This window comes from Haliaeetus albicilla, chromosome 9 (genome assembly GCF_947461875.1).
Source record: "Haliaeetus albicilla chromosome 9, bHalAlb1.1, whole genome shotgun sequence".
NCBI classification, from domain to species: Eukaryota; Metazoa; Chordata; class Aves; order Accipitriformes; family Accipitridae; genus Haliaeetus; species Haliaeetus albicilla.
Genome location: NC_091491.1, coordinates 11,108,534 through 11,133,425, shown reverse-complemented (window position 1 = coordinate 11,133,425; position 24,892 = coordinate 11,108,534). Strand labels below are relative to the sequence as shown.

At 40.3% G+C, this 24,892-nt stretch overlaps 1 protein-coding gene across 6 annotated transcripts in view; it reads right to left on the bottom strand.

Annotated features, from left to right (window-relative positions):
• Positions 1-24,892, bottom strand: part of AUTS2 (activator of transcription and developmental regulator AUTS2) — an 802,029-nt gene that overhangs the window by 421,905 nt on the left and 355,232 nt on the right. For all 6 annotated transcript variants that reach the window (XM_069791497.1, XM_069791496.1, XM_069791499.1 and 3 more), the window contains 2 exons: positions 18,189-18,290; positions 9,951-9,986 (listed from right to left, as the gene is read on the bottom strand). In XM_069791497.1, the coding sequence (XP_069647598.1) occupies positions 9,951-9,986; positions 18,189-18,290 (138 nt within the window). The remainder of the gene's footprint in view (positions 1-9,950; positions 9,987-18,188; positions 18,291-24,892) is intronic.

The window sequence follows — 24,892 nt, the reverse complement described above, 5'->3', positions numbered from 1 at the left end:
CAGGTCACTGAATAAAATGAACAGCTAAAACATTCATAATAAAGACTCATACAAATTACTTTCTCTTAATTCACAAGCAAGTGATTTTCACTGATTTTTCCTAGAAATTTTTTTACAGTGATGCTACACAATATGGCCAACTCCACTGATATTATATGCCAGCCTTGAGTTTGTACCAAAAGCAGACTCAGTAATGCAAAGAGATCTGTTGGAAAACCCTCTAGCACCAGTGAATGGTCGCCATCTTGCAGCAAAGCTAGACAGCAAACTCCTCAGTAATGAAAACAGCACTAATCTGATTGCATGAGTCGAAGGACTACTCTCACGATGCAAGATGGCTTGAAACAGCAGCATTTGCTAGAGCAAATGGTGGATGTGGCATCCACATCTCTCTGTGGGAGGGAGAGTTCAGAACATCAAGTAAGATGAGATTTCAGGAGGTGAATAAGCTACTTCAGCTGAATGCACATTAACCCTCAGGTGCAGCAAAGAACAAAACATTTGCCCTAATTTTTTTTTTTTTTAACAGATTTACCTTTGCTAAAGGAAAAGCCACCAAAAAACCTTCACTTCACTTCCTAATGGTCTGACAACAACAATAACCTAATAATGTTTTTCGTATGGACAAAGTACCCCCAAATATTTATAACGAACCATTACAGCATGCATTGCAACTTTACAAGCCTTCATCTAATTACTTCCACGGAAACAAACACACAAATCTTCCAGCTCCATGCTGCCACACACACACACACTCTGTCTGAGCACCAAACCTTCAGCAACCTTCCTCTGATGGACACTTTTTTTTTCAGGAAATGACACAGAGACATAGGTAAAAGGTGATTTAGATAGACTGCTGTGTCACAAATTGTCAGGATCTGATTTAAAGACCTTGCCTTTGTCAAGAAAGACAGTTGGGTGTCTGCTTTAAAGAAGTACTGGGAATATTTTCATCAAAGGTTTGAATTGAAAAACAGTGGGAGGTAAATATCTGAGATGTTGCCAAGAAAGACCGCTATATCCGTGCAATTACCATTAACAGGGGACAGCAGTGGTTCAATGAAGTAATTCAATCTGGTGTCCTACATTTTATCAGACAGCAATTTTGAGTTCTGACATAAAAGGCTGAGAAAGAGGATTGGACTCTTTTCTGTGAAATTCAACCTTAATTCTTGCAATCAGGAGATGTGTTCTCTGCTTCAGGTACAATCTTACTATCCCTCCAAGTGACTCAAAAGAAGAATATACTAATATTCACCATAACACTAATCATTCACATAGGAACACGTCACACTTTGGGCAAGTTTTGGAACTGAGGGCCTGCAGTATTAAGGGAGTGTTTTCCCTACCTAACTATACCAGTATTTCTTTACTTGTAAGTTTCGCAAGAAGAAAAAGATCTATCGTTTAAAACATTAAACAATATGATGTAGCCTAAATTAGTAAATGTATTCTTCCAAAATATGAGACAGTGAGGGACAGACAGTATTTCTTCAGAAAATGCCAAAATGAAAAGTCCATGGAAGCTCACATCAAAATAATACCATCACATGGCTTCTCTTCATTGTTAATCCATCCATATTGCATATTCCTATTTCCTTAGAGGCTTTTGCACTATCTTTCCCCAGAGTAATCCTATCAGTCAGTCAAATGACAGTACTGCTGATTTCCAAGGTCAGCAAGTTTGCACAGCAGCTCTGCATTTCATCTCTGCAAGGCAGACCTGAATGGCACACAGCTCCCATGCTTGATAGCAAGATGAACTTTCATGCAATCTCAGCACAGCACTCAATATTTTGGTGTCTCCAGCACAGCGTTGACCCAAACAATCACCACCACAAACCCTTTTTTCAGGGAACTCATCAGATTTTATCTTTTTAAGTCCTTTATACCATAATGCTTTTTGCCATAATCCCTTCTTTTTGCACAAAAGTGTGTTATTCTACAAATTCTCAAGTTACATAATGCAGAAATCTTGCAAGGTTTTCCATTTATTTTAAATGCACATAGGAGACTGTTAATTTTGTATTCTTCTGAGTAAAATCTCACCACAAACAATAACAGCAGCAGATAATCTGCGTCGGAAACAGTTCAGTGTTGCTTTTCCTACTTGGGTTACAAAAAAATTGCACCAAGTTCAAAACTTCAGTAACAGGAGCAAACTGGCTCTTGTTTCATGCAGAACATGGTCAACTACCTTTAAATATGACACAAAACAAGGACTATGAATGAAGCACTCAGAGACTGCATGTGCCTTCTCTTTTCATGAAATGATACAGAATCTCCTCTAGAGACCCAACGCTATCTTTCCTCCCAAATATTAAACATACAACAAATACATTCAATGCTATTGAGCATTCTTTTTTAATGATACGAAACTGAGACCCTTGGAAGATGAAGGCTTTGTATATGACAGCTTAACTGCTTGCAATCAAACTAATTTGCAGTACGATGACCTGAAATGAGCTTAAAAGCACCATAATGCATGTTTAGCAATCAGTGAAGCAATTCTTTATTATTCGGGTTCACATTTGCAATTTGAGTCACATGTTATGGGAAAGAGAAGGAGAAAAATAGGAGGAACACACACACACACAAAATTCTTTTGCTTTGCAAGAGTTGATAAGCAAAACATGAGCTACATGTAACATGGGGCATTAGAGACCGAATTTAGACCGACAGCAAATCTTAAGTCTTTCTGCTACTTATACAAATCTTACGATCTCCAGAAGAGGAAATTATAAAATTAAAAATTTGCTTATATATTATCATGTCTTGATTTTTCTAAATTTATTTTATTTGGAAAAAAAATTATTAAGGAAGTTCACTTGAAATACCATCAAAAATATGTACTGAGTATGCCTCAAGGTTTTTAAACTGTAAATGAAGCTATCTACCAACCACTTGCAACACTCTTCTTTTCTGCCATTAACAAATGTTAAAGACCCTTCTGGCAAATAATGGAGATTTTCATATCACCCCTTCAAATACATAAAATTTCTTATTTCCTTCCTTTCTCCCTTTCTTTCTTCTTCCCTTCCTTTCTTTCTTTACACCGTCTCCATCACACTTGTTATCCTTGGGAAAAAGATGGCTCCAGCAAGGTAAGTGGAGAACTATACATAGAAACAGAAGGAAAAGGGACTAACTAACAAGCTCAAAATATTTGGTGAAGAAACACAAGAGCACTAAATATAACACCATGCCAGAAAAAAACCCACAGGAACCACACAAAAGGGCAAAACTGAGCCAAAGGTATTACACAGATAGCACAGAACTGCTCAATTCTAATAACTGAAGCAGGAGTGGGCTTGGGCAAGAAGGAGAGCAAACGCCTCCCAAGACAGCCAAGAAGTGCACTCTAGCTCAGCACTGCTCAATCTAAGTGATAACTCCCTGGGGACATCGTCTCTGGAATCACCAAATGTATCTGGGGTTTGTCCTAAAGAAATTAATCATCGCACTGTTCAGACAGAGGATGAAAATCTGTGTTTCAGCAATGAGGGGGCAAACCTGAAAGACCTGAAATTCTGAAATCTGATCTCAGTTCTGCTTAGTTGGATAAGAAACTGCTGCTGTGCCTTTTTTTCCTTGTTTAAGATTTGGGCAATATAGTTTCACCCAATTCAAAGAAGAACGGTATTTTGAATTCAAAGCATTTTATTAAAAAAGCATGAGCATGCATTAAGGGCAGGGTTCTACAATGTATGAAGAAATACCATTCAGAAGGGCTGCAAAAATAACTCAGACCATCATCTCTGTTCAAAACAATCTGAGTCAAGACCTGTCTTGACCAAATTCCAGCCCAGGTAATTTATTCTGTTTGCCTAAACTTTCCTCAATTATCGAATTAATAATGTGAGTTTTTCTTAACCTCTAGAAAAATACACAGTTTTGTTCTCCAGAAACAGTTGTTTTGCTTCAGCTATTCTCATCATGATTAGTAGGATGCTGAAAATATACATATGCCTGCTTTTGCTGTTCTTCTTGCTTTGATGGTCATATTGTTAGCAAACTCTTTAATGAGTCTCATTTCTCCCTAGGAACAGCACTACAGTTTATAAATGCTAAAATTAATAGACCTGGGGTAGATTTTATTACACGTAATGTATTTAGTTGGCAATGATGATGCCTCCCTTACAGCAGCTGTTACAATAAACTGTATTTTCAATGGCTCCTGGAAAACAAAAGACAACACCTAAAAGATTTCAGGTAAAGAAACACCAGGGTTTCCAGGTCTCGCTGCTCCACACCAAATCTGCTCCGCTGAGGTCTGCAAATACTAATAGGTAATTATGACCCACAGAAAGATTTCTACTGGGGATTTTGTCCACTTTTCTTGAATCTGAATTTACTATCAGAAGATTCATAACCTCTGTTGTCAGCTTCACTTCTGCAAAGAATGGGTACATGGAGATTTTGAAGTGGAGCTAAAATGGATTTCAATATACCGTTCACAATAATAGTTGGTAAAACTAATTACAGTGAGAAAATTGGAGATCATTCATTGCCCTACTAAGCAAATTAGGATTTGTTAACAATGATTTATAGTGCCAAACACAGGATAACAAGGATTGTCTTTTCAACTGTATTCACAGGGGACATAACAGTTTATCAAGTGTGGTGCCACTGCTGTAGTGCTTCTGTAGACCTTATAGTATCTCAGATGGATACGCAGTTTTACATAAGCAAAATACATTTACATGTTTGGCTTCTAAAGTCAAGCACAATAACTGAGCAACTTAACCTACCTGAAAGCACAACAACTCCTTATTTATCAACATCACTGTGTACACAATGTGGAGTAAAGCATTATATTCCTTCTGTAACATTAGCTGGTTCAATTTATTAAGCCTCTTTGAAATGATACTTTTGATCTAATCTGTTTCTCTCCTGTGGAAACTAACAGGTCTTACTGTACTCTGCTAGAATGGAATCTCTTAAAACATGCCCACCTGAAGAGAGTCAACATCACAAACTTGACCACCTCAAAGAATAAAACATAGGCTACTTAGGATCTCTGCCATTGCATATAGACCAGGCAATGAAGGAAAATCTACTGGTTTTAAGGGCTATCTGAGAATATGAGCCCGGAGAATGTGCTGGTATAAGTAATTCCACATTTCTTCTGTAAGGTAACGTCTCAGGTGAAAATCCGTCCTATTGCATAGTGAAATAGCTGGCCTTATCTAGGCCAAATACTGGTTTTCCATCATGTCTATACTAATACTGCTGGTGCTCCACTTATTCTCTTTGGGATGAGTTTTTAGAGCTCTGAGTAATGTAATGCAACATTGCACAACACAGTGTCCCAGTGGCATGCTGTAACTACGCAAACATCTGCTGAACTGAACCCACTCAGGGCCAAATTGGATAGCACAACTGATTAGCTAGAGCCTTTGGGAATATGCTCACGATTTATGTTTGTCTGAGTCACCAGCCCATGTGCAAATCACATTTTTCATTTTTCTTCCTTTTTTTAAGGTGGAGCAAGAGCATTGTTTGGAAAAGAAGTGTCACAGGAGTTTCTTTCTCCCTTCCCCATATTATTTGCATCATCAGCTTATTATCAAATTCTGTTCAGCTCTGAAAAATCCACAAACACTCTTTTTGAGGAGAAAAACCTGCTAGCCAAAAATAAGCATTAAAAGAACGGAACAGAAAACCCTCAGATATTGCCACAAAGACTCCAGAAGCAGACCAATGCAAGAAATGGAAACAGGTTGTCATCAACAGAGAAACTGTACAATTGCCAAAGAACCTGGCAATCTTGAGAATTTGGTTTGTCATTTAAAAATAAAATACTTGGTTATTTAGGTTTTTATTTCTGCTCTGTTTTGTGTCGCAAACCAGTGAACTACCTCCTTTAATGTGAATTTGGCTGGGTGCAAGACAGGCAAAAAAAACTAGCAAAAATTATGCCTTGTAGTCAGATAGGAGAAAAAGCTTTTACTATTATTCAAAGTCCAGTCGTATTCTAAAACATCTCTCTCAACCTCCTGAAATCATAGACAACTGGACAATGTTAAAAACTCACATAATTCAAATTCAAATAACTTTTCTTTCAAAGCTAAAAAGGTGGGGTTTTTTACTAAAATTCTAACTACTTTCCAGTTATCTGATCTGACTTCTCGATGAGATGTAACCTACTTTATAATCTATCTTTGATGAGAGACAGTGACAATTTGCAATGCAAAAAATATTGAAGACAACTGGGAGATTTTCCAGGAAGTAGGGTGCACCAATATTAACAGCACGTTCAAATCTTTTTTCACAGGCACCAGTCATAGACTGGACTGATCCCATAGAAAACAATAGTCAGGCCAGTACAAAAGGCTTACAGGAGAATTGGAATGTTTTTTACCTCTGTCTCTTCTTTTCTGACTATTGATTTAATAATATGTAAAAAGGATAGGAAAGCACCCACTCTGACAAGGAGTGCCAAGACAGGTGAAACAGATTCCAACAACGATGAAAATGGCTTTTCATCAAATCTACAGAACATACTAGTACTTGTGAAAGAAGCAGAAGATTAAGTTGTTCCTAACTGAAAAAAAAAACCTTGTAGAGGTTCTCAGAACTCCTCAACAACTTTCAGACACATTTAGTGGTTATTTGCAGTGTCAAGCTTTGCTGAAGGCACCTAATTAGAAACTCTGTTTAATCAATGGCAGTTCTGATCATCCCGCTTAGGTATGTGTTAGGTTGAATAACTTGATGGAGATTCTCACCCCTTTCCATTGACTTCATAGCAAAGGTGGGTCGTCAAAGCAGGCAGTATGAATGGCTCTCAAGAGCATGTGCATTTTTCCTTTACCTACTGCTTTTCAAGAAGCACTAACAGAGGCAACAAGAACATAAGAATCCAGTCTCCAACACTGCCATTCAGAAATTTACCTAGTTATAGCATAAAACTAGGTAGGATTTCAGCCTTCACCACTACTACTGGAAGTGCATAATGAATTACTAGGATGGAACTATCATACAGATATTAGAAAAATGATTTTGTATTACTGGGAAGTGTCAGGTTTATAAATGTTTCTTTAAACACCCAGTAACCTCAGGAGGCTCTGTATAGAATAAAAGGATCCAAAAGTAATTTTTGCTTTGCTGTAGCATGCACAGCATCCACAAACACTGCAGACACATGACCCACCACCCATCAAACCCAAGTGCCTGGCATAAGCATGGTTCTTAAAGTTGATTCCAAGTCCGACAAGTATTATCTCCATTACATACATCCTAGGTAACATGGCCTAAACACACAGAGATTCCATTAATACTTGGATTTAAACAGCAAATGTAAGCTACTTAATCCATACCTCAGTGTTCATTTATTTCTGAATAAAACCTGACATCTGTGTTTCTGCTTTCTGTAGCAGATGTGCTTGGACAGTGAATCTACCGTTAGTCCATTTTAACTTACCTGGTTGCCTATGTTTCCTTTGGTGCGCTACAGTATGTAATATTTCATAGTCCAAAGTACAACACATATTGATCCACAGGCAAAAGGTTTATTATCATCTATTAAACTAAAACCTATTTTTGTTTTATTTGAGACCAATGACCCTTGTTTTCATGTTCTGGGTTAACACTAAACACAAAACCTACAGTCTTTTCTAGTTAAAAGCTTTGGAAAAAAGAAGTCAATTCAAGTGCATATTCTTTTGCACTTTGATAATACAATAATTACATTTATCAGAAACACATGCTAATCGGATCATTCTGGAGCATTTTTCTCATTGTCTGGTACCGCAAAGCACATCTGGGTTTTATTTGCCCCATGTAAGTTAATAAGGGTATGGACTTTTTTAAAACAATAAGCAAGATAATCCTAAAAACAATTTTCCAAAGTGAAAAGGGAGGAAAAACCCTCCACATTTCATCCCAGACTGTGTAAGTGTAAAAATGACTTTAAGATAGAAACTGAAGGGCATTTTCTATCTACTCGGCTATTAATGAAGAAAGAAAAAGAAAGTTAAAGAAACCTTATTACCATGACCATACACATAAGAAACAGTGCAGTTAAATATACCATATTAATGGAACCTAATAAGGGATGTCTCCCACACCTACACAGATCCAAATTAGTATGATTTAAAGTGCCAATACATTGGCACTAGAAGATGTCAAGCTTTGTCTTGTTACTAAATCCCTAACTCAGGAGAACTGGAAACTTTCAAGCTTTTTGCTGGAGATGTTGACACCTTCCAGATTTTCACTTCACTGGACCAACCCACAGACAGTATGGTGCAAGAGAACAGCAGATGGCTTTTCTTCTGTTACCTCTGCTTCCTAAAGATGAAGCTGAACATTGTTCTTAAACCATGCATATTCAGCTCTCGCCATAAGGAGAACAAGGCTTATTTATACATGTTAAAGACTTCCATCCCATATTATATTTGTCCCATTCCAGAGCATGTCTGTGTATGTTCATACAATTTGAATTTTAAGCACCTAAAGGCAAGCAATTCGCTCTGAACTATGGAGAGACATTCAAGTTTTAGTCTGAATGCAAAATAAACATTGAGCCAGTTGATATTATTTTTCCCTTTATCCTTTCCCTCTTAAAAATATATATGACACAAAACGGGGGAAGTGCTGAAAAAAGGAAACCAGTTTTATCCTGTTTCACAACTTACCTTACACTGATTTGAGCTTTGTTATAACTAGAAAAAACACCACAAAACTTTTTCAATCGATAATGCTCTTTTCAGACCTTACCACTGGCAGAAGTACGAACATTCAGTTTGTGCAGAAGTCCAATGTAAATCCAGCAGGACATGGCATTTCTCCAGGTATTAAGCAATTTTTTTGCTTGCATTTTACACTTTACATGTGAGGTCACACATACACAGTTTAATCCCATAACTTTCTTATAGGATCACAGACCTCTATGAAAAAAGACTGAATTTCACCATGTACTAAGGAAAGAAAATTACTCTTTGGGAATCTGACAAGAGAGCAACAAAGTTTTTCCTTCATGTAATCGAATACTATATAGTTTTCCCCAGAGTCTGATGAAAAGATAGAAGCAGGCTTTGATTATACTGTTAACTATATAGAGCAACGCTATAGAAAAAGTCTCACTGCATTTTACCCACCTGTTTTTGGATATACATAATGCTCTATTTCTCCTACAGATATTAAAAAGGCAGAAAAGACATGCTTGGAGAATATAGCAAAAGTTAAAGTGAAACAGGATATGAGCAATTTAAATACAAATCTTGGAAAATAAACAGTTCATTGGGTTGACTGGAAAATATTTTTTACTCCAAAACTTATCTGTGCAAGTAAAAGGTGTGTCGATGAACGTGGGAATAAACAGATAGAAAGGTATGAATATAGACTGTCAAATCAATAAAGGGGCATGCAAATAAATAACAAAAAAAGTCTGATCAATTATCAAACCAGCTGGGACCTGATCCTCTTCTCATGACATAAAATGTACACCTAGCATAAATGCAATTACAGCTGCATTTTCCAAGATCATCTGTGAGACATGGGGCTTTTAACCAACAGGTAGAAGTCACTGTGTCATGTTCTCTGGACTGTGGCACACAGGAGATGAGACAAGACTGCCGTAATGGACTCTTTAAAGTCTCTGAATCAATGAGAATTGGTACAAGGCGAAAACAAGATCCTACCATCTCAGAGTAGAGAGCTGGCAAGTCCATGGTTCATTTTATTTGCTATAATTGTGTAAATTAAAGACTGCTGGAATTTATGTAGTAATTAATATGACACCTGATTAGTTCAGGAAAACATTGACCACCATGTCTGAAATATTACTTACAATGCATTTGTGGAGGAAAAAATAGAAAAAGTTAACCTATTGGGCAGACTGAGATTAGGTGTTTATTCTTGTTTCCATATAATAAGGCACTTTTGTTTCAGGAGTAATGCTATGCTGTTCAGAGGCACATGTGTTAAAGTTGAGATACACTTACAAAGTAGCCTGTTCCCAAGCTGGAAGGAGCTGAGCTCTGCAATAAAACACAAAGACAAAGTGGAAAGTCAGTGATGGTTTTTAACACGTTCCAATCCACATAGCTCATTACCAGCCCTTTCCAAGCTTTTCATCACTACATCACAGCACCAATGTGCTGCCCCTTGTCATCTGCTACTGAAACAAACACGGTGTTGCTTAATTTTTCCCTTTACATCTCTCAACGACTCGGAGATGGTAACGTGCTATTTACTGAATTCCAAGCTTCTGCGGTGGACGTAATTGCCAATTTATTTGACAGGCAGCTGGGTAATGAATTAATGATGGCATTTCGCCCTGCACTGAGACTAAACAGACACTCATCAACCAGCCTCCCTGACATGCTGACATTCAATGCCCTGGACTCCAGCTACTCAGCTTTGTGGCCACAAAGGGGCAGGCGGGAGGGAGAAAAGAAAAAAAACGTAGACTGACTTCAAAACAAAAAGCCCGGTGGGTTTGGATGACTTTTTCAGTCTATGACCTGTTTGCCAATTTATTCCCGACAGGCTCTGGTTAGTACACACATAGTGCTTTTCTAAAATGAGACATTTTGTAAACATAATTAGTAGTCTGAAATGTAAAGAACGCGTGGGCACAGAGAAGCCGCTTCAGTCAATGTACCATTTCCTGGAGGATGCAGTCACTACAATTTCCCATTTGGATGTCCGCATTGTTTGACAAACCAAGGATTTAAAAAGAAAAGGAAAAGCAAACAACAAATATCTACAGCGTGAAATAGATTTCAAAACTCAAACCCATAAAAATAATTAAACTAATATAACTACCATGGAAAATAATCAAAAGGTTTAAATGCTTAAAAAACCATCATGAAATTCAGTTTAAGTGGGACACGATCACAACCTCTACATTCACAGGAATTAAGGAGATAAAGGGGTTTGTTTCATTAGTTTTTCATCTAAGCAATGGGGATTACACAGCAGGTTCTCTTAGAGACATGGTGAGAGACCTAAACATCTCAGTCCTAATCCAGGTCACTGGCTGTTACATTAAAGGGTGAACAGTTCCCAACACTACAGCCCTGTCTATCACCTGAAACACTTCAAGGCTAGTCAATGGATAAGGAAGCAAAACACAGAGAAGATAATTCTCTGGTGAGCAGTGGGTAGTCCGGATGACCAGTCTTTAACACCTATAGCTCAATTCCTGTTTCTGTTCCTTAGCACAAGCTCACTTTCAATAATGACACAGCTCAGTGATTACCAGGAACTGCACAGCGGCTCCAACCGGCCTTGGCAAACCATTGGAAACACATAGAATTTGCATCACTGTCATCCCTGTTCTGAGACAATATTGCAGGGAAACCTAACAACAAATTATCTCAATTTCTGATCATGGAGTGCAGCACTGATATAAAAGAAAATAAAACCCCACAAGGGGCTTATGGTATTTTTTTACTGAACTCGGCACAGCAGAAATAGATTGTGCCAAGAAATTTAAAATTAAAAATAAAATTTATCGCAAATAATCAGAATATTACTGTGAGATCACCAAAGCAGTACTAAAAAGAGAGGTTTAGAGAGGTTATGTACATATAGGTGAAGGCCTTCTGGTTTAAGACATTAGAAGTTAAAGACTTAGCAAGAGGAAGTCACCTTGGTAGTCATAAGGGTACCAATATCACAAAATCAACAAACTCTGTTGGGACATCTTATAAGAACAAACAAAACTGCTACAGAAATTTGGAAGGTATATGGTTTCTGCCCCTTAATACTCTCTATCTCCTATGTTGCAGCTACTAAAGGACTCGAGATCTGCAGTCTACAGATTTGGTTATCAGCATGCAAGGTGAGCTCCACAGAAATACATACATTCTTAAGTCCTTCTAGCCCCACTCTTGCTGCTCTGGGGCCTCAAGCTCCTTCTGCCACTACCATCCACATCAAGAGCCACGTGGTACCAATGACAATGTCCCTGGAAGTGCCTCTGCAGCAGCACCACACTGTGGTGCAGAGGAATGGGCAGTGCAGATTTGGGAACACATTGCCATGAGGCCCTGGGCTCAGCCCCATTGCTCTGCTCTCCTCTACGTCCCCCTGACCACACAGATGGGAATAACCTTGTAACTGCCAGAGCCCCAGTCATCACACAGCCCAGCTACTGTTTCCAGCTAGAAAGTCCCCCTCATGGGCCATGTACAACAGTTTTGTGAGCCACTGCAGCTCTGCAACACCTGGTAGATAGTGCATTTCAGCACACACACCAGCTTTCCTGGTAAAGCACATCATACATACTGCCTTTCACTTTACTCATTCTGCTTTCTGCTTCATGCCATTTAAATTCTTTTAATTTAAGCTAGAGATCTACCCACAAAGTACAACATGTGCAATCATTATAACCACTTTTGTTTAAGCTATGTACAGATGCCAATCGAGTCCCACTCTTTCACTCACAATTTTTAAAACTTACTTTACAGGCTGAAAGCTCCAAAGTTTGCATTCTGCATCTGTGTGTAATTTTTGTCTGCTTTTTATTCCAAGTTTTGGAAGGACCAAGTATCAAAACAAAACAATAAAAAGGAAGAAAAAAGAATAAGCAAACAAAATATTTCCCACTGAGTATTTCCATTCCTTCAAAAGCAATGCTGCAATGGCTATGGGAGGACAGTCGAAACATAGCAGTCAAATGACTTTCACTGAAAAGAAACAACTGTGCATTTTTAGGGAATTTGAGTTTGCTGGATGGAATTACAGCCCTTCATACATTGCATGCTGCATATGGATAGTACAGTTTGCAAACTCTTTTTAATTGAAGTAAGAAAGACTGTATTGCACATGCATGAATGACTAAGTCAGCTGTGTTGTGAACTGTGTGTTGACAGAGCATATAGGCTGAAGCAAGGGCTATGCAAGAAGACAGCTTCTCACCTTTTTTGATAACTCCCAATAGCGAAAGGATCCTACTACCCAGTGCCCAGCCTTGGTACCAACTGATGAATGTGATACTGTGTATGCAGCATCTTTACAAGCCCATGCTGAGTCGTGATCCTGCACTGGATGGTTCTACATCTCTTATATAAAGTGTGCCTATAATAGAGGTAATGGTTTCACTTTCCAAAACCCTTTGCAAAATTCGACATTAGATATACTATTTGATATTCACACAACCACCAGCAGAAGCCTGCATCAGGTGCCCATCAGCAAAATGCAAGTTGCTTGCTTAAAATTAACAGGGTTTTGGTTTTGTTATTTTCCTTCTGCTTTCCACACCCCACACCCCCCCTCCTTTCTTAAAGAGAAGAACTTTTGGCCCAGGAGCAAAAATGTAGTAACCCTCGTGTAAGCATTAGTTTATTGTGTACCAAAGAAAATTACATCCTTGAGGTCTTGAAGGCAGAGTTATACCCATTTTGCATATATATTGTGCATTACTTGGAGAGCTGGGTGGGGAGAAAGACTGTGTTGTACATATTTGTTCTGGCTATTGTTTATGCAGGTCTGACTGAATGAACGAACAGTGGGTATCATTTCAATTTCTGATGTCAACATCAAATTACTTATTTAATTTCATGCCTGGCGAAGCATTGTATAGCTACACGCAGAATCATTTCACTTCATTTGTTATGCTGTGTTTTCTTGGCGATTGGCTTGCCTTCCAACTGACAGCTTTAATTACGACATGAATTTGATTGCACTGCCGAGGAATTAACATAATGCAACAAAGCATTTAAGCACCCAACCTTAGACACACAAACACACACCCTTGCATACACACACACAAATGCACACACACAAAGAAGCTGCCACTGCAGCTGATCAGCTTCTGGCACACACACACACAAACACACACAGAGCTTTGCTGGCGTTATTCCACTTCAGATATAGCCAAGATTACCAGGGATATTCTGGAGAAGTACCAAGGATTTCAGAGCACATAACCCAAAGACCATTCCTCAGTTTGTCTTTCTTTGGGCTCAGTACATAGGTGGGAGGAATGGGAGACAAAGAATTGAAAATATCCCATATCTGAGGTTGAAACCATGAGCTGTCCATGGGATTACACTGCTGGGGATGTAGACACCTTTCCTCCCAAAGCAGAGAGCAACAGACCTGGTGGGCAGGGCACTCCAGGACTTACTCCTCATTGCTACAAAGCACTGTGGAAAGGGAAGCACTCATGAAAGAGCATGTCAGCTTCAATGAGAGCCCAAGATGAAACCTTTAATGTAGGGGACAAATGGAAAGATTCCTATCCCACTCCCTATTCAAGAATTGGAACAGTATTCCAGACAGAAGGGTGCCAACTATTTCTCCCAGCTTGTGATTCCTTGTTCAGCAAAAGCAAGCAGAGGCCAGGCAGTCCACACTTCTGTTGTGCAACAAGAGTGAAAGACCTCTGCTGCCTCTCAGCCAATGACCACATGCGAGAGGCTTTTACTGTTTGTCCCCTTGCTAAAAGCCTGCAGCCAACACCAGAAGCAGCAGGCAGGGCTGACGGTGCCCAAAGCAGCTTGTCAGCCCTCTCCCGTCAGTGCAGGCTTGCACTGCCACTGCATCATCATTACTGAAATGATGAGCAAGGTTTGTTTCGCAGACATCAGATTTTTAAGAGGACTAGCAATGACTTTACATCTGAGCGTGAGCTGCAGTTCTGCAGTAGATCAGGAATTTAGGAATGTGCACCAAAGAAATCAAGGGGGTTTTAATTTGCTTTGATTAGCAAAGAGGTGGCTGAACCCCTGAATACTCTCTGCGTTTACTATCCAGGTTAGCTGTAATTCTCACGTTTCCCTCAAGTAATCTCCTGGCTCCTTTGTAAAACATGGCTAAAAAGTTCCCTATGTAGTCCAAAGTGGGAAGACTCAATTAAAAATAAATTCATACAGGAAGATAAGGAAAACAAGTTGACTGAGCTCTAAGCTGAGGAAAAGAGAAAGCGCTGCCATCTTGTCTCCAAGCAAAATCTCAACAAAATGAATTCTACTACTGGCAAGATGTTGATGAGATTAAACTGACTACAGCACCCTATATATAAAGGAGGAGCAGCTCTCCAATTTCTCTTTTAGGCCCCTGGAGCTACCTCTGCCCATAAAGGAAAAAACAAGTTGTCATTCCAAAAAATACTATATAGGGGAGAAAGGCAGAAAGAAATGGGTTTATGAAATTCAAACGGGGAGATGTATTAGGGCACTGTCAAATGCTTGCAATGGAGCATTTGAGCAATCATTATCCCTAATCTAGCAGAGGTCAAGTTCTCTGCTAATTATGTTCTCTCACAGAGGGGTGTGTGCATGTGTGTACACATGTGCGAGATGAGGACAAAGAAAGGAGTTGATGGGAATCAGTCTAACTGCATTGCGTCTGACAAGAACATAGGATATTCTTCTTCCTACTGTCTGATGCTATTTCAAGCCTCATTATGAGAAAAGTCTTGTGTTTAATATGGTCTTTTCATTGAATTATCTTCTTTTCATTTTTGACCACCTCTCTCGCAAATGCTGCAAATTACCCGCTTGGATCTCATTAGCCTGGAAAGGAGTCATCCCTTGTAAACATACTTTGCGTCAATCTGCGTTATCCAAGGACGGTAGGTACATTTACAATATGTAGAGTTGAAAGATATCTGACAGGAGAGGGAATGAAGCCACTGACATGTCAGTTTGCAACTGGATATTCATTATACTATCTCCCTCATTCTGCATCTGTCACTAAGCTATCACTTAGGCTCCACATTAAAGCTCATGAAGCTAACATTTCTGTTTCAACAGCTTACTTACAACTAGGGATTTGAAAATTGATCATCCACCTAGAGTATATGCACTTCATTCATTATACATATTTCCATGCAGTAGCCATGCCTAATCTTACAATGCTGTCAGGCTACATCAGTGGAGATCCATTATATTTCATGTCCAAAGTTTGCTTTCTGACCTCAGGGTTAACCTGCCTGCAATATCTTGTATTTTTGTTCTATCTTCTGTTGAGTACACAACTTTTTGCATATTGTTTCTGAGAAAACAGTTGTAAAAACAGAAAGGGATCTTCAGAGAAAACTTACTCTTTTGTCTGTGGTTTTTTTTTTCTGGACAGTAATTGGTAGGTATCATTAGACAACTCCTTCAAAAGATATTATTTAAAATAACCTTATTAAGCTCTTGATGCATCTTTGTGCATAAGAGCACAGTTCAAGGCAGGCTCACCCATAGCTGAAGTGGAAGTATCACTACCACTTTGTAAGGCCCTGTCATTTAAAAACACAAAGTGTTTGGTTTTGGGAGAGAGAGAAATGCAGAATGGTATTTACTTTTCTTAACTGAAAGAGTCTGGGAAAGGCCACCATACACTCAGGCAAGATGAGAGTTATCTTGTGCATGTTTTTCAAATCTCAGCTGAACTGGCAACACCAGACCACAGAGAGACATGCTTGTATCGCAATGAATTATCAAAGCATAAAGGAACTTACTTATTAAGCAAAACATAAATCATGTGTAACATTTTTAAATATACATATTTACATAGCATTCCTTTTGAGCAACCTAAAGTCCTTCTGTCCTCTCTCAGGTGCACTAGGGAAGTTACATTTGCTCTCCACTTCCTCTTAATTCACTATAGTGCCAAGACAAAGGGAAAGTATTATAAAAACATCTGAGAAAAACTGTATTTGATCAGGGGAACGGGAACCAGGACTCTGCTCTCACTGCCAGGTCTGGCACTGCAAGGCTATGAGCTGCTGGGAAGCTCAAATAAGCCTCAGAGCTCCCCACTCAGTACATTGCAAGGGAGTGACAAGGCTAAATTAAAACCGTGTTTGTAAGGAGCTGTGAAATTTTTCGCTGGAAGGTGCTGTAGAATTGTGAAGTTCATTGTGGTGACTTCTCAGCTGCCATAGGGCTCAGGGCAAGCTAGGATGGCAACGGTGACAGGCTGACCCGTCAGCTGCTGTCCACTGCTACGTGTACGGAACGGAGTATTTACTTACTATCTCCTCTGGTTTCACTCTCTTCTTCCAGAGATATCTTACAGCCCTGAGATTGACCTCACCTGACAGCTATGAAGGGCAGGCTCTGAAATGTCTGGCTGAATGTACCCATAAAGGTTGGCTCTGGGGGAGGAACAGACCTCTAAAATAATGTGACAAAGGGATGAGGAAAGACAGTGCTACAGATTTCACACCTTTGCAGAAAAAAAAAAAAAAATCAGGCGGCTGTTCCAGTGATATGCACAATTCAGCAAAAATTGCTAGCTGTGTGCCTTCAGGCTTAAATTTGCACAAAGAAATGTATCCTTTTCAAAGGTATTTCTTTTAATGTCTGCTCAATTCAGTTTTATTGGATTGGCCTATAGAGGACGCCATCTGGTATCTGTCATCCAAATCTACATGGACATGCTATCGATAAAATCCCCATTTCCAGAATGTGGGTTAGTTAAAAGTAGGGCCAGATTGCTGCCTGAAACAAATTGGTCTGACTGATGTAGCTATCCATGCTTTTACCAGGAAAGGATTTGACCTACAAAATCCCCAATTTAGATACTCTTTTGGGACAGGGCTGTCTTTATATTCTGTGTTGTAAAGCATGTAGCACAGAGGACACAGAGCCATGAATAAAACACTCAAGGATTGTGATGGTACACATAATAAATAATAATGTAATTGCAGCAACAGAAAGATTTCTTTAGTCATTCATATGTCAATAACTCATGCGTGTCATTCAGTGAATGACCAGCATTCTTCAATGGAGAAAAACATTCTCCACAGAGCTGCCATCTTAGGACCTTCCACAGCAGTTTAGGTAGAGCAATAAAGGCAGAGCTTATGCTATTGTTGGCCATGTCATATCAATTCATTATATATAAATTAGCTGAGTCTCTCTAGACACTCTAATACTTTTCATAAATACAGTATTTAGCCCAAAGAAATACATTCTTTTCCTTCCTCACTTGGGGTAAAAAGAGGCCATCTCACTTCTCAACTATGCAGAGCATTTTAACTTCATTAAATGGCCTTCAACTATTTCAAAATGAATGAACGTTTTCACACAGACAGACATTGTACCAAACTTTAAGTTTACTGAACTGGGGCAGGAGACCTAAGTTACCTCTTTTTCTCCCAGCCCCGCAAAAGAAAAGGGATTTTAGCAACAAACCATCCTGGAAACTAAATCCTGTTATGACTTATGCCCCTCAGAAAACTACACCAGGGGTTAATCAGAGCAGTATTTGGCTGCAGGAGTTTTACTTACGTCACTGAGTCTTTCCCGAGAGCTACTTCGATGGAAACCTTTTGATTCCCCACTGGCACTTTCACTATCACTGTCTCGGCAACTGTTTTGACCTGGCTTGAGCTGCAGGAAAGAGAAAAAACAAAGAGAGCAAGAGTTTAGCCTGCTTCAGGTAAGCCCCTTTGTCCACTGCTCTTCTTTAACCCAACCCCACACCTACACAAAGCAGTGTTTACGTGGTGCTTCCAGCACTGCCACCGGCACAGTGCAGCCTTGGTGCCCAGGCAGCGTCTCAGCAAGACCATGAATGTAGAGAGCAAAGCAAGCTCGCATGCATGACGGCTCGCATGCGGGCCAAGACCCTGCAGGTAGAAGGAGGCAACATTCATGTCCCAAGGAAATCACAGTTTAAGACCTTCATTTCGGGAACTTTTAGGCTTCTCAAGTTATTTATGCCATAGATGCAGTTTTTGAAGTCACCATCACATCGAAGCACGTGCAGAATCAATCCCTCCCTCATTACAGCATAAGAGTATTGAGGATCTAGGATCAATGAAAATCTCCCCAGGGGAAGGAGCAACCATCACTATGGGGAGGCCTTTTGCTGGACTAGCCCCTAACAACATTGCCTGGTACTATAAAAAAATTCTTGACTAACCTCAATGTTCATAAAGCAACATGATCTACTTAATAGGTATCAGATTGTTTTTTGCCTTTCAAACCAGCTTTAATGAACTTTACTGGCATTGTAATAAATAAAAAATACAAAAAAAATATGAACTATATTTTCAATACAATAGAGAATGCATCTGCTTTCTCTTACACTGTGGATTGTGCAGGTCAACATGTTACAACAGGAGCATACTGAAATACATTTACAGCGTACTGAAATATATTTACCATATACATACATTATTTACCATATACATATATTACACACACGTCCACAAGCACATATACATATATACAGCAAGAGGAAGAAATTAACTACATCTACTGCAATGCTGAAAATATATGTATTTGTTTTAACATATCTTTCCCTTTATTTTGCTTGAATGTATTAAAATTTTTGTTTAGCCTTGTTGATCCTTCATTTGAACTGACTTTCTGTGAAGACTGGTTACTCCTGAAGTTACTACTGGCTAAAAGTCAATTTCAGAAATTTAGACTTAAAATCACATACATAAATACTGGCAGCAGAGGTAAATGCAGAGAAAATACTTGGCGAAGTACCTAATGAAGTATTTTATGAGACACCTACTACACTTACCAGTATTCATATAACAAATAACAAACAACTCCTCCTAACTTATTCTAATTATTAATACATTCATAGTCATTTCTATTCAGACTGTACAGAAACAGATAATCACACTCATCTCCACTTCATGACTGGAGACCAAAAGTTCCTTCTCCATGAACTCTCTCCACCAACTTTTTTCCCCCTTCTATCTCATTTTTTTCCAGTTCTCCCAGAAACATGCTGCACAAGCACACACAAAAATTGATACACGTTCTCTTTTATAGGTGCACACACAAGACATACATTTCTGCTCTATTTCCCAGATATACATGCACACCCGTATACACTGTTCACCCATATACACTGCTGTTCTCTCCCAAGTTCACTAAAGGAGTGCACGAAGCATGCTCACCCTGACGGTTATCATCAGTTTTCCCCTACCACTACAAGAGCAAATCGCATCTGCAAGCTTGGTATGTGTGTGCTACTTTACATTCATCCCTTATTCCCCTCATTAGTAAAAGGCAGTTTTGGGTGCTCTTTATCAGTCAAAAGAAAGAAAGGAGAAAGTACATAAAACTACAGGCTCAAACACAAAATTGAGTTGCAATGCCTGAGCAAAACTGCAAAAAATGGCACAGGTGTACTCTCAGGTCAAAGAAAATGTAATATAAGAACTAGAGCTATTTGTCAAACACTTACAATTTAATAAATAAACTAAATATTCCACAGCTCAGCCAGAAAATCTCAAGTAAAAAGATTTTTATTTCAAATGGAATGGTTTATCAGTCAGATCTAATAGATCTAGGTAGCATTTTTTGGAGGCGGAGGGGAGGATAAGGAATTCAAGAAGTCTAATACTTCATATATAACTCACAGATCTTATCTAGGACCAGTGTGTACTGTAATTTTATGGTCCCAGATTTAAAATTTAACCACCCAAAGGAAAATGGATCAAGTTTCCCTGACTCGGGTCTTTTGTCAACATCCACTGAATGATGGAAAAACTCTTACTGTAACTGGGGCCTGAAGAATTTTTTCCAGTCTCAAGTTTTATTTTTAGAACCTCCATTTATTTTGTACACAATTTTCATACATTAGTTATTTGCTAACTAATCATAACGGCGTAATTTTTATACTTCTTCTACATTGTAAATTCCAGCTCTTTACAGAGAAGAGAAGAAAAAACCAGCAGGTGTCATTTTTCTAGACACAATTTAAAAGGAATAAGAAAATATGACCAAGCTATCTGAGCCTGAAACTCTGTAGGAACAAAGTGAACTGCATAGAGTAGACAGCAATCTCAGAACTAAGTCCAAGTTAAGATTTATAAGCTTTCCATATTTTCCCTTCTTTTTTTCCACTTGTGTTTCTCCATGTGCCAAACTGTTGAGGGTTTACATTTTATTCCAAAACCCATCAATCTGTGCTAAATTGAAAAAATAAAGCATGGAAATGTGCCCATTGTCTTCTTTTAAGATCCTAAAGTTACACACAAACACACATGAGAACACTTAATGTGGATAGGCAATGGTTCACTTCTATCTACTTGCACAGATTCAACCACTTAAAATTAAAATGACGTTGAAATAACATAGTGCTGCTGAAAAAGACTGCATTTTTAGTTACACTGCATGTATTTGGTGCATTACTCTGGGGCACATGGGAACCCTAAAACCAGCTTCCCCTCAAAAATGCAACTGTCCTTGGAAAAAATTTAAAGTGCAACATTGACAACTCTTGTTCCTGTATCACTCCTGTCAGGGTACCCCACGCAAAAAGCAAAGCCAGCAGGAAACTCCCATGATGTCTACTCAGGTGTCTCACTGAGGACCTTCCCACATTAATACAGCCATTACTCTTCTAATTTGCACTGAACAAGGAACAAAGAAAGGTTTGGAAAAAGCGCGTTTGAATCCATGCTTTCACTGTACAGTGGGAGTGAATTTATCCATGTAGGAATCCATCTAAAGGGTCTCACAAAGAGGAAATACAGACATTTCTAGATTGAAAGCACAAAACCCTAAAAACACAGTGTGTTGCTGGCTCACCAGGAACCTGAACGGCCTCAAGGATTCCTCGAGTATGAGAGATGGGGTATGTGCACAAAAAGTGATAATCAGCAACTTGAGCCCGTTTGCCCAGGCTGAATGGCATGGGGCCAGGGCCTGGTGCACACCCACGTCTCCAAAACTTTTCTAGGAGTCATTCTTAGGATCATCACATCGTATTTCTGGAAATCTTTCATCGCACTACAGGACCTGTAATTTTGTAATGCCTTTAAATCTACTGGAGGATACTGAAAGTTAAGCAGAACTGGATAACCAGATAACTACGCTTCTTCTATTAAACGTAAGAAAGGAAAAGGGGAAAAAAAAAGATCTGGAAGGGTGGCTGCTGGCTGAAGTGCTGGGCTGGGACTCAGCAGCGGGTTTTATTTATGATTCTTCACCACACCCCATTCCCTCCCCAAAGAGTGAGAATAATGACGGGTCTCCCCTGCTTTAAAAAATTGGTCTGTTTAGAGGGTATTCTTAGCAGGGACAGTTTCCCAGTGGGTGAGTGCGGAATGCATTGCACGCTACAGCACCTGATAATCCCACTCACTGCTCTGGCGGCCACTGTGGTAGCAACAATGATTTCTAATGGTGAGGTGGCTCCACTGCCAAAGTGCATTAAAAAAAACCCCAAACCCTGTAAACACCCACACGCACCTGGGTTTTCATCCTTCCCTTTCGTACAGACGCAAGTCTTAGGATGTCCCTGCCCAGGCGCGGGCAGCGGCACTGCGGGAGCCTCTGTGAGGAGAGGCTGGCGCTGCCCCGGCTGGTGCCCGCCGGTGCCCACCGGTTCCCACCGGTTCCCGCCGGTTCCCACCGGCTCTGCAGCAGCCGCCGCCACAGCCCCAGCTGAGCCTGTCAGCGCAGCCGGTGGTGCCCCTGTGAAAGCGTATTTCAGAAAGGGCAAAACTGGCAGAGCGCTGAGGGGAAAATAAGCGAGAGCGTGCCCTGCGAACACAGCCAGGTCCCGGACGAAGGAGCGGGAGGAGGTGCTTGAGGTGCCGGAGCGGAGATTCCCCGGCAGCCCCGGGGGGGGAACCCGGAGCAGGCAGATACTCCCTGAAGGAACCGTGTCCCCTGTAGAGCTCATGCTGAAGCAGATTTTCCCTCAAGGAATTGTCACCCGTGGGAGGCGCCCACGCTGGAGCAGGGGAAAGGAGCAGCAAAGAGGAGCTGTCACAGACAGACCACAACCCCCCTCCGCACGTGGGGGGACACAGAGGAGTAAAGGAATGAACCTGAGTTGGGGGGGGAGGAGAAGGTGTTGTTTCAATTCTTGTTTTGTTTCTCACTATCCAAATCTATCTTAACTGGCAATAAATTAAATTAGCTTTCCCCATGTGGAAGCTGTTTTGCCCCTGATGGTAATTGGTCATCTCCCCGTCTTCAACTCACAAGCTTTTTCATCTTATTTCCCCCCACTTGCCCTGTTGAGATTGGGGGGGTGAGAGAGCAGCTGGGTGGGAGCTTGGCCCTTAGCCAAGCTAAAGTCACCACACCATGGTTTGGTAAAAAGCACTTGCTGCTCATCCACCGAGTCAAAAAACTTCAGACGTACCACTCTGCACTGCCCTGCAGAGTAACGCAAAACAGATGCAGAGCTGTAAACTGCCATGAGGGACACAAGGAGCGAGAGGGTTACTGAGATAGCATGGGGAGGGGAGAAGGAAAGGCATAAGATAGGAAACACTAAGAGTGACCATTTGATGAAGGAAAAACAGAGAGAAAGACTAGCTCAGGCCTAAAGGTCACAAAGAAACTGTCCAGAAACTGCTAAGATTATGAATAGACCGTGAAAATACGTGCAAAAACATCAACATGAAACTGCAGTAATAGCAAGCACTAACAGTAACCCTTCTTTCAGGGCATAGAGAGGTTTTCAGGTGACATGAAATATACTGGAAGTATTTTTGCACCAGAGAAATATTCGGCCCTATTTTGTGACAGCAAAAGTACAAACTGAATATTCAGCTGTGTCCAGGGAAAGCAGCTCTCTGGCATGCTTCCTTCTGCCATTCAAAGTTAAAGGGTAAAGTAGACCTAAATATACAGGCTTAGAAGTAGGATAGATCTACAGGAATAGTGCTATAGTTACTACATTAGTCAGACATTTCTGTGAAATGAAAGGATGGGGGGCATAAGCCGTAAAACACTCCTAAGGATAACCCATAACAACATAGTGCTCTGTTGCCTTTTGTCTCCAGAAGGAAAAGAACGAAGGACAGAGATAGTCGATCGTGTTAAGAGGCGTAAGGGAGGATGAAAGGGCAGCTGAGCCCCAGACTACAGGAAGCATCATCCTCTCAGGACCGCAGTTTGATTTGCTGGATTCCTAAGCCACTTTAGATAATTCCATAATAGTGGTGCCTGGTTAGCAAGTAACAAAAAGCAAAATAAACAAACCTACCGAGAATTTAGCAAAAGCCTTTTTCACAGAGCTTATATATCATGTCAGAAACACCCTAATGTCGCTCTTCTGAGCTTTCTCTTTTTTTTTTTTTTAAATATATTTTAATTTAAAACCCCATACCATTTGGCAGCAGTAAATCTACGGTATAGTTTCGAGGCGCCTGAGTTTCCACACCATATGGAATTAAAGGATTATTTCACTACATTATATTTTAAAGTTATGAATACTAACACTTCTCCCTATTATAGCGCAGCCTGCAAGCTGAGCCTTTACCAGAGCCCTAGAGGAAGGGGACACCTGCTTCCCAAGGGATGGCATAACCCTACTGCGGGGAGGAGAATTTTAGGCTTTCAGTTCTGCCTGTGACTCTTTATTTATACAGCTTTTGCAAGGACAGAACAGTCCAAAACTCTTCTGATCCAGCTCCTACCTGGGTGAATATATTCTGTAACTCAGATCAGCTGGTGAACAGACTCGTACACGCTCTATTAGCAATGTTTTCTGACTCCAGGAAGCCTGAACAGGTACAGCCCAGTCCCAAACCCATGACAGTAGTTCATTCTGACCAGGGCGACAGCCCTACACAGTACAGAGACATTTGTACCTGCTCCTTCATATACACAGAGCTTGCCTCCCCTTGCTCTCTGGGCTCTTCCCAGCAGTGCAGAGTCAAGCCAGGCTCTTAAGATTTGAATTTTTGTCACTACCAGCAGACACGCTCTTTTCCCAAATGCTGCACACATGGATCTAGGCAGAAGCACCAGCACATCAGGCAGTTGCTGATGACTGCAGGCTGCTCTGGGTGGCCCAAGGCCAGGGAGCAACAGCCAGTTCAGCCTGCGAGAAAAAAGAAAGCCCAGCTGAACCCAGTGAGATCCTCGTCAACAGGCTGGGCCACCTCAGCATGATTTGTCATGAATCCATCACTGTTTCTTGAGGGCTTGGCAAACAGGAGGGGTTTGGCTCGCAGCACACAGGCAGGAGGGAGGGGGTCAGGGGGACAGGGGTGGGA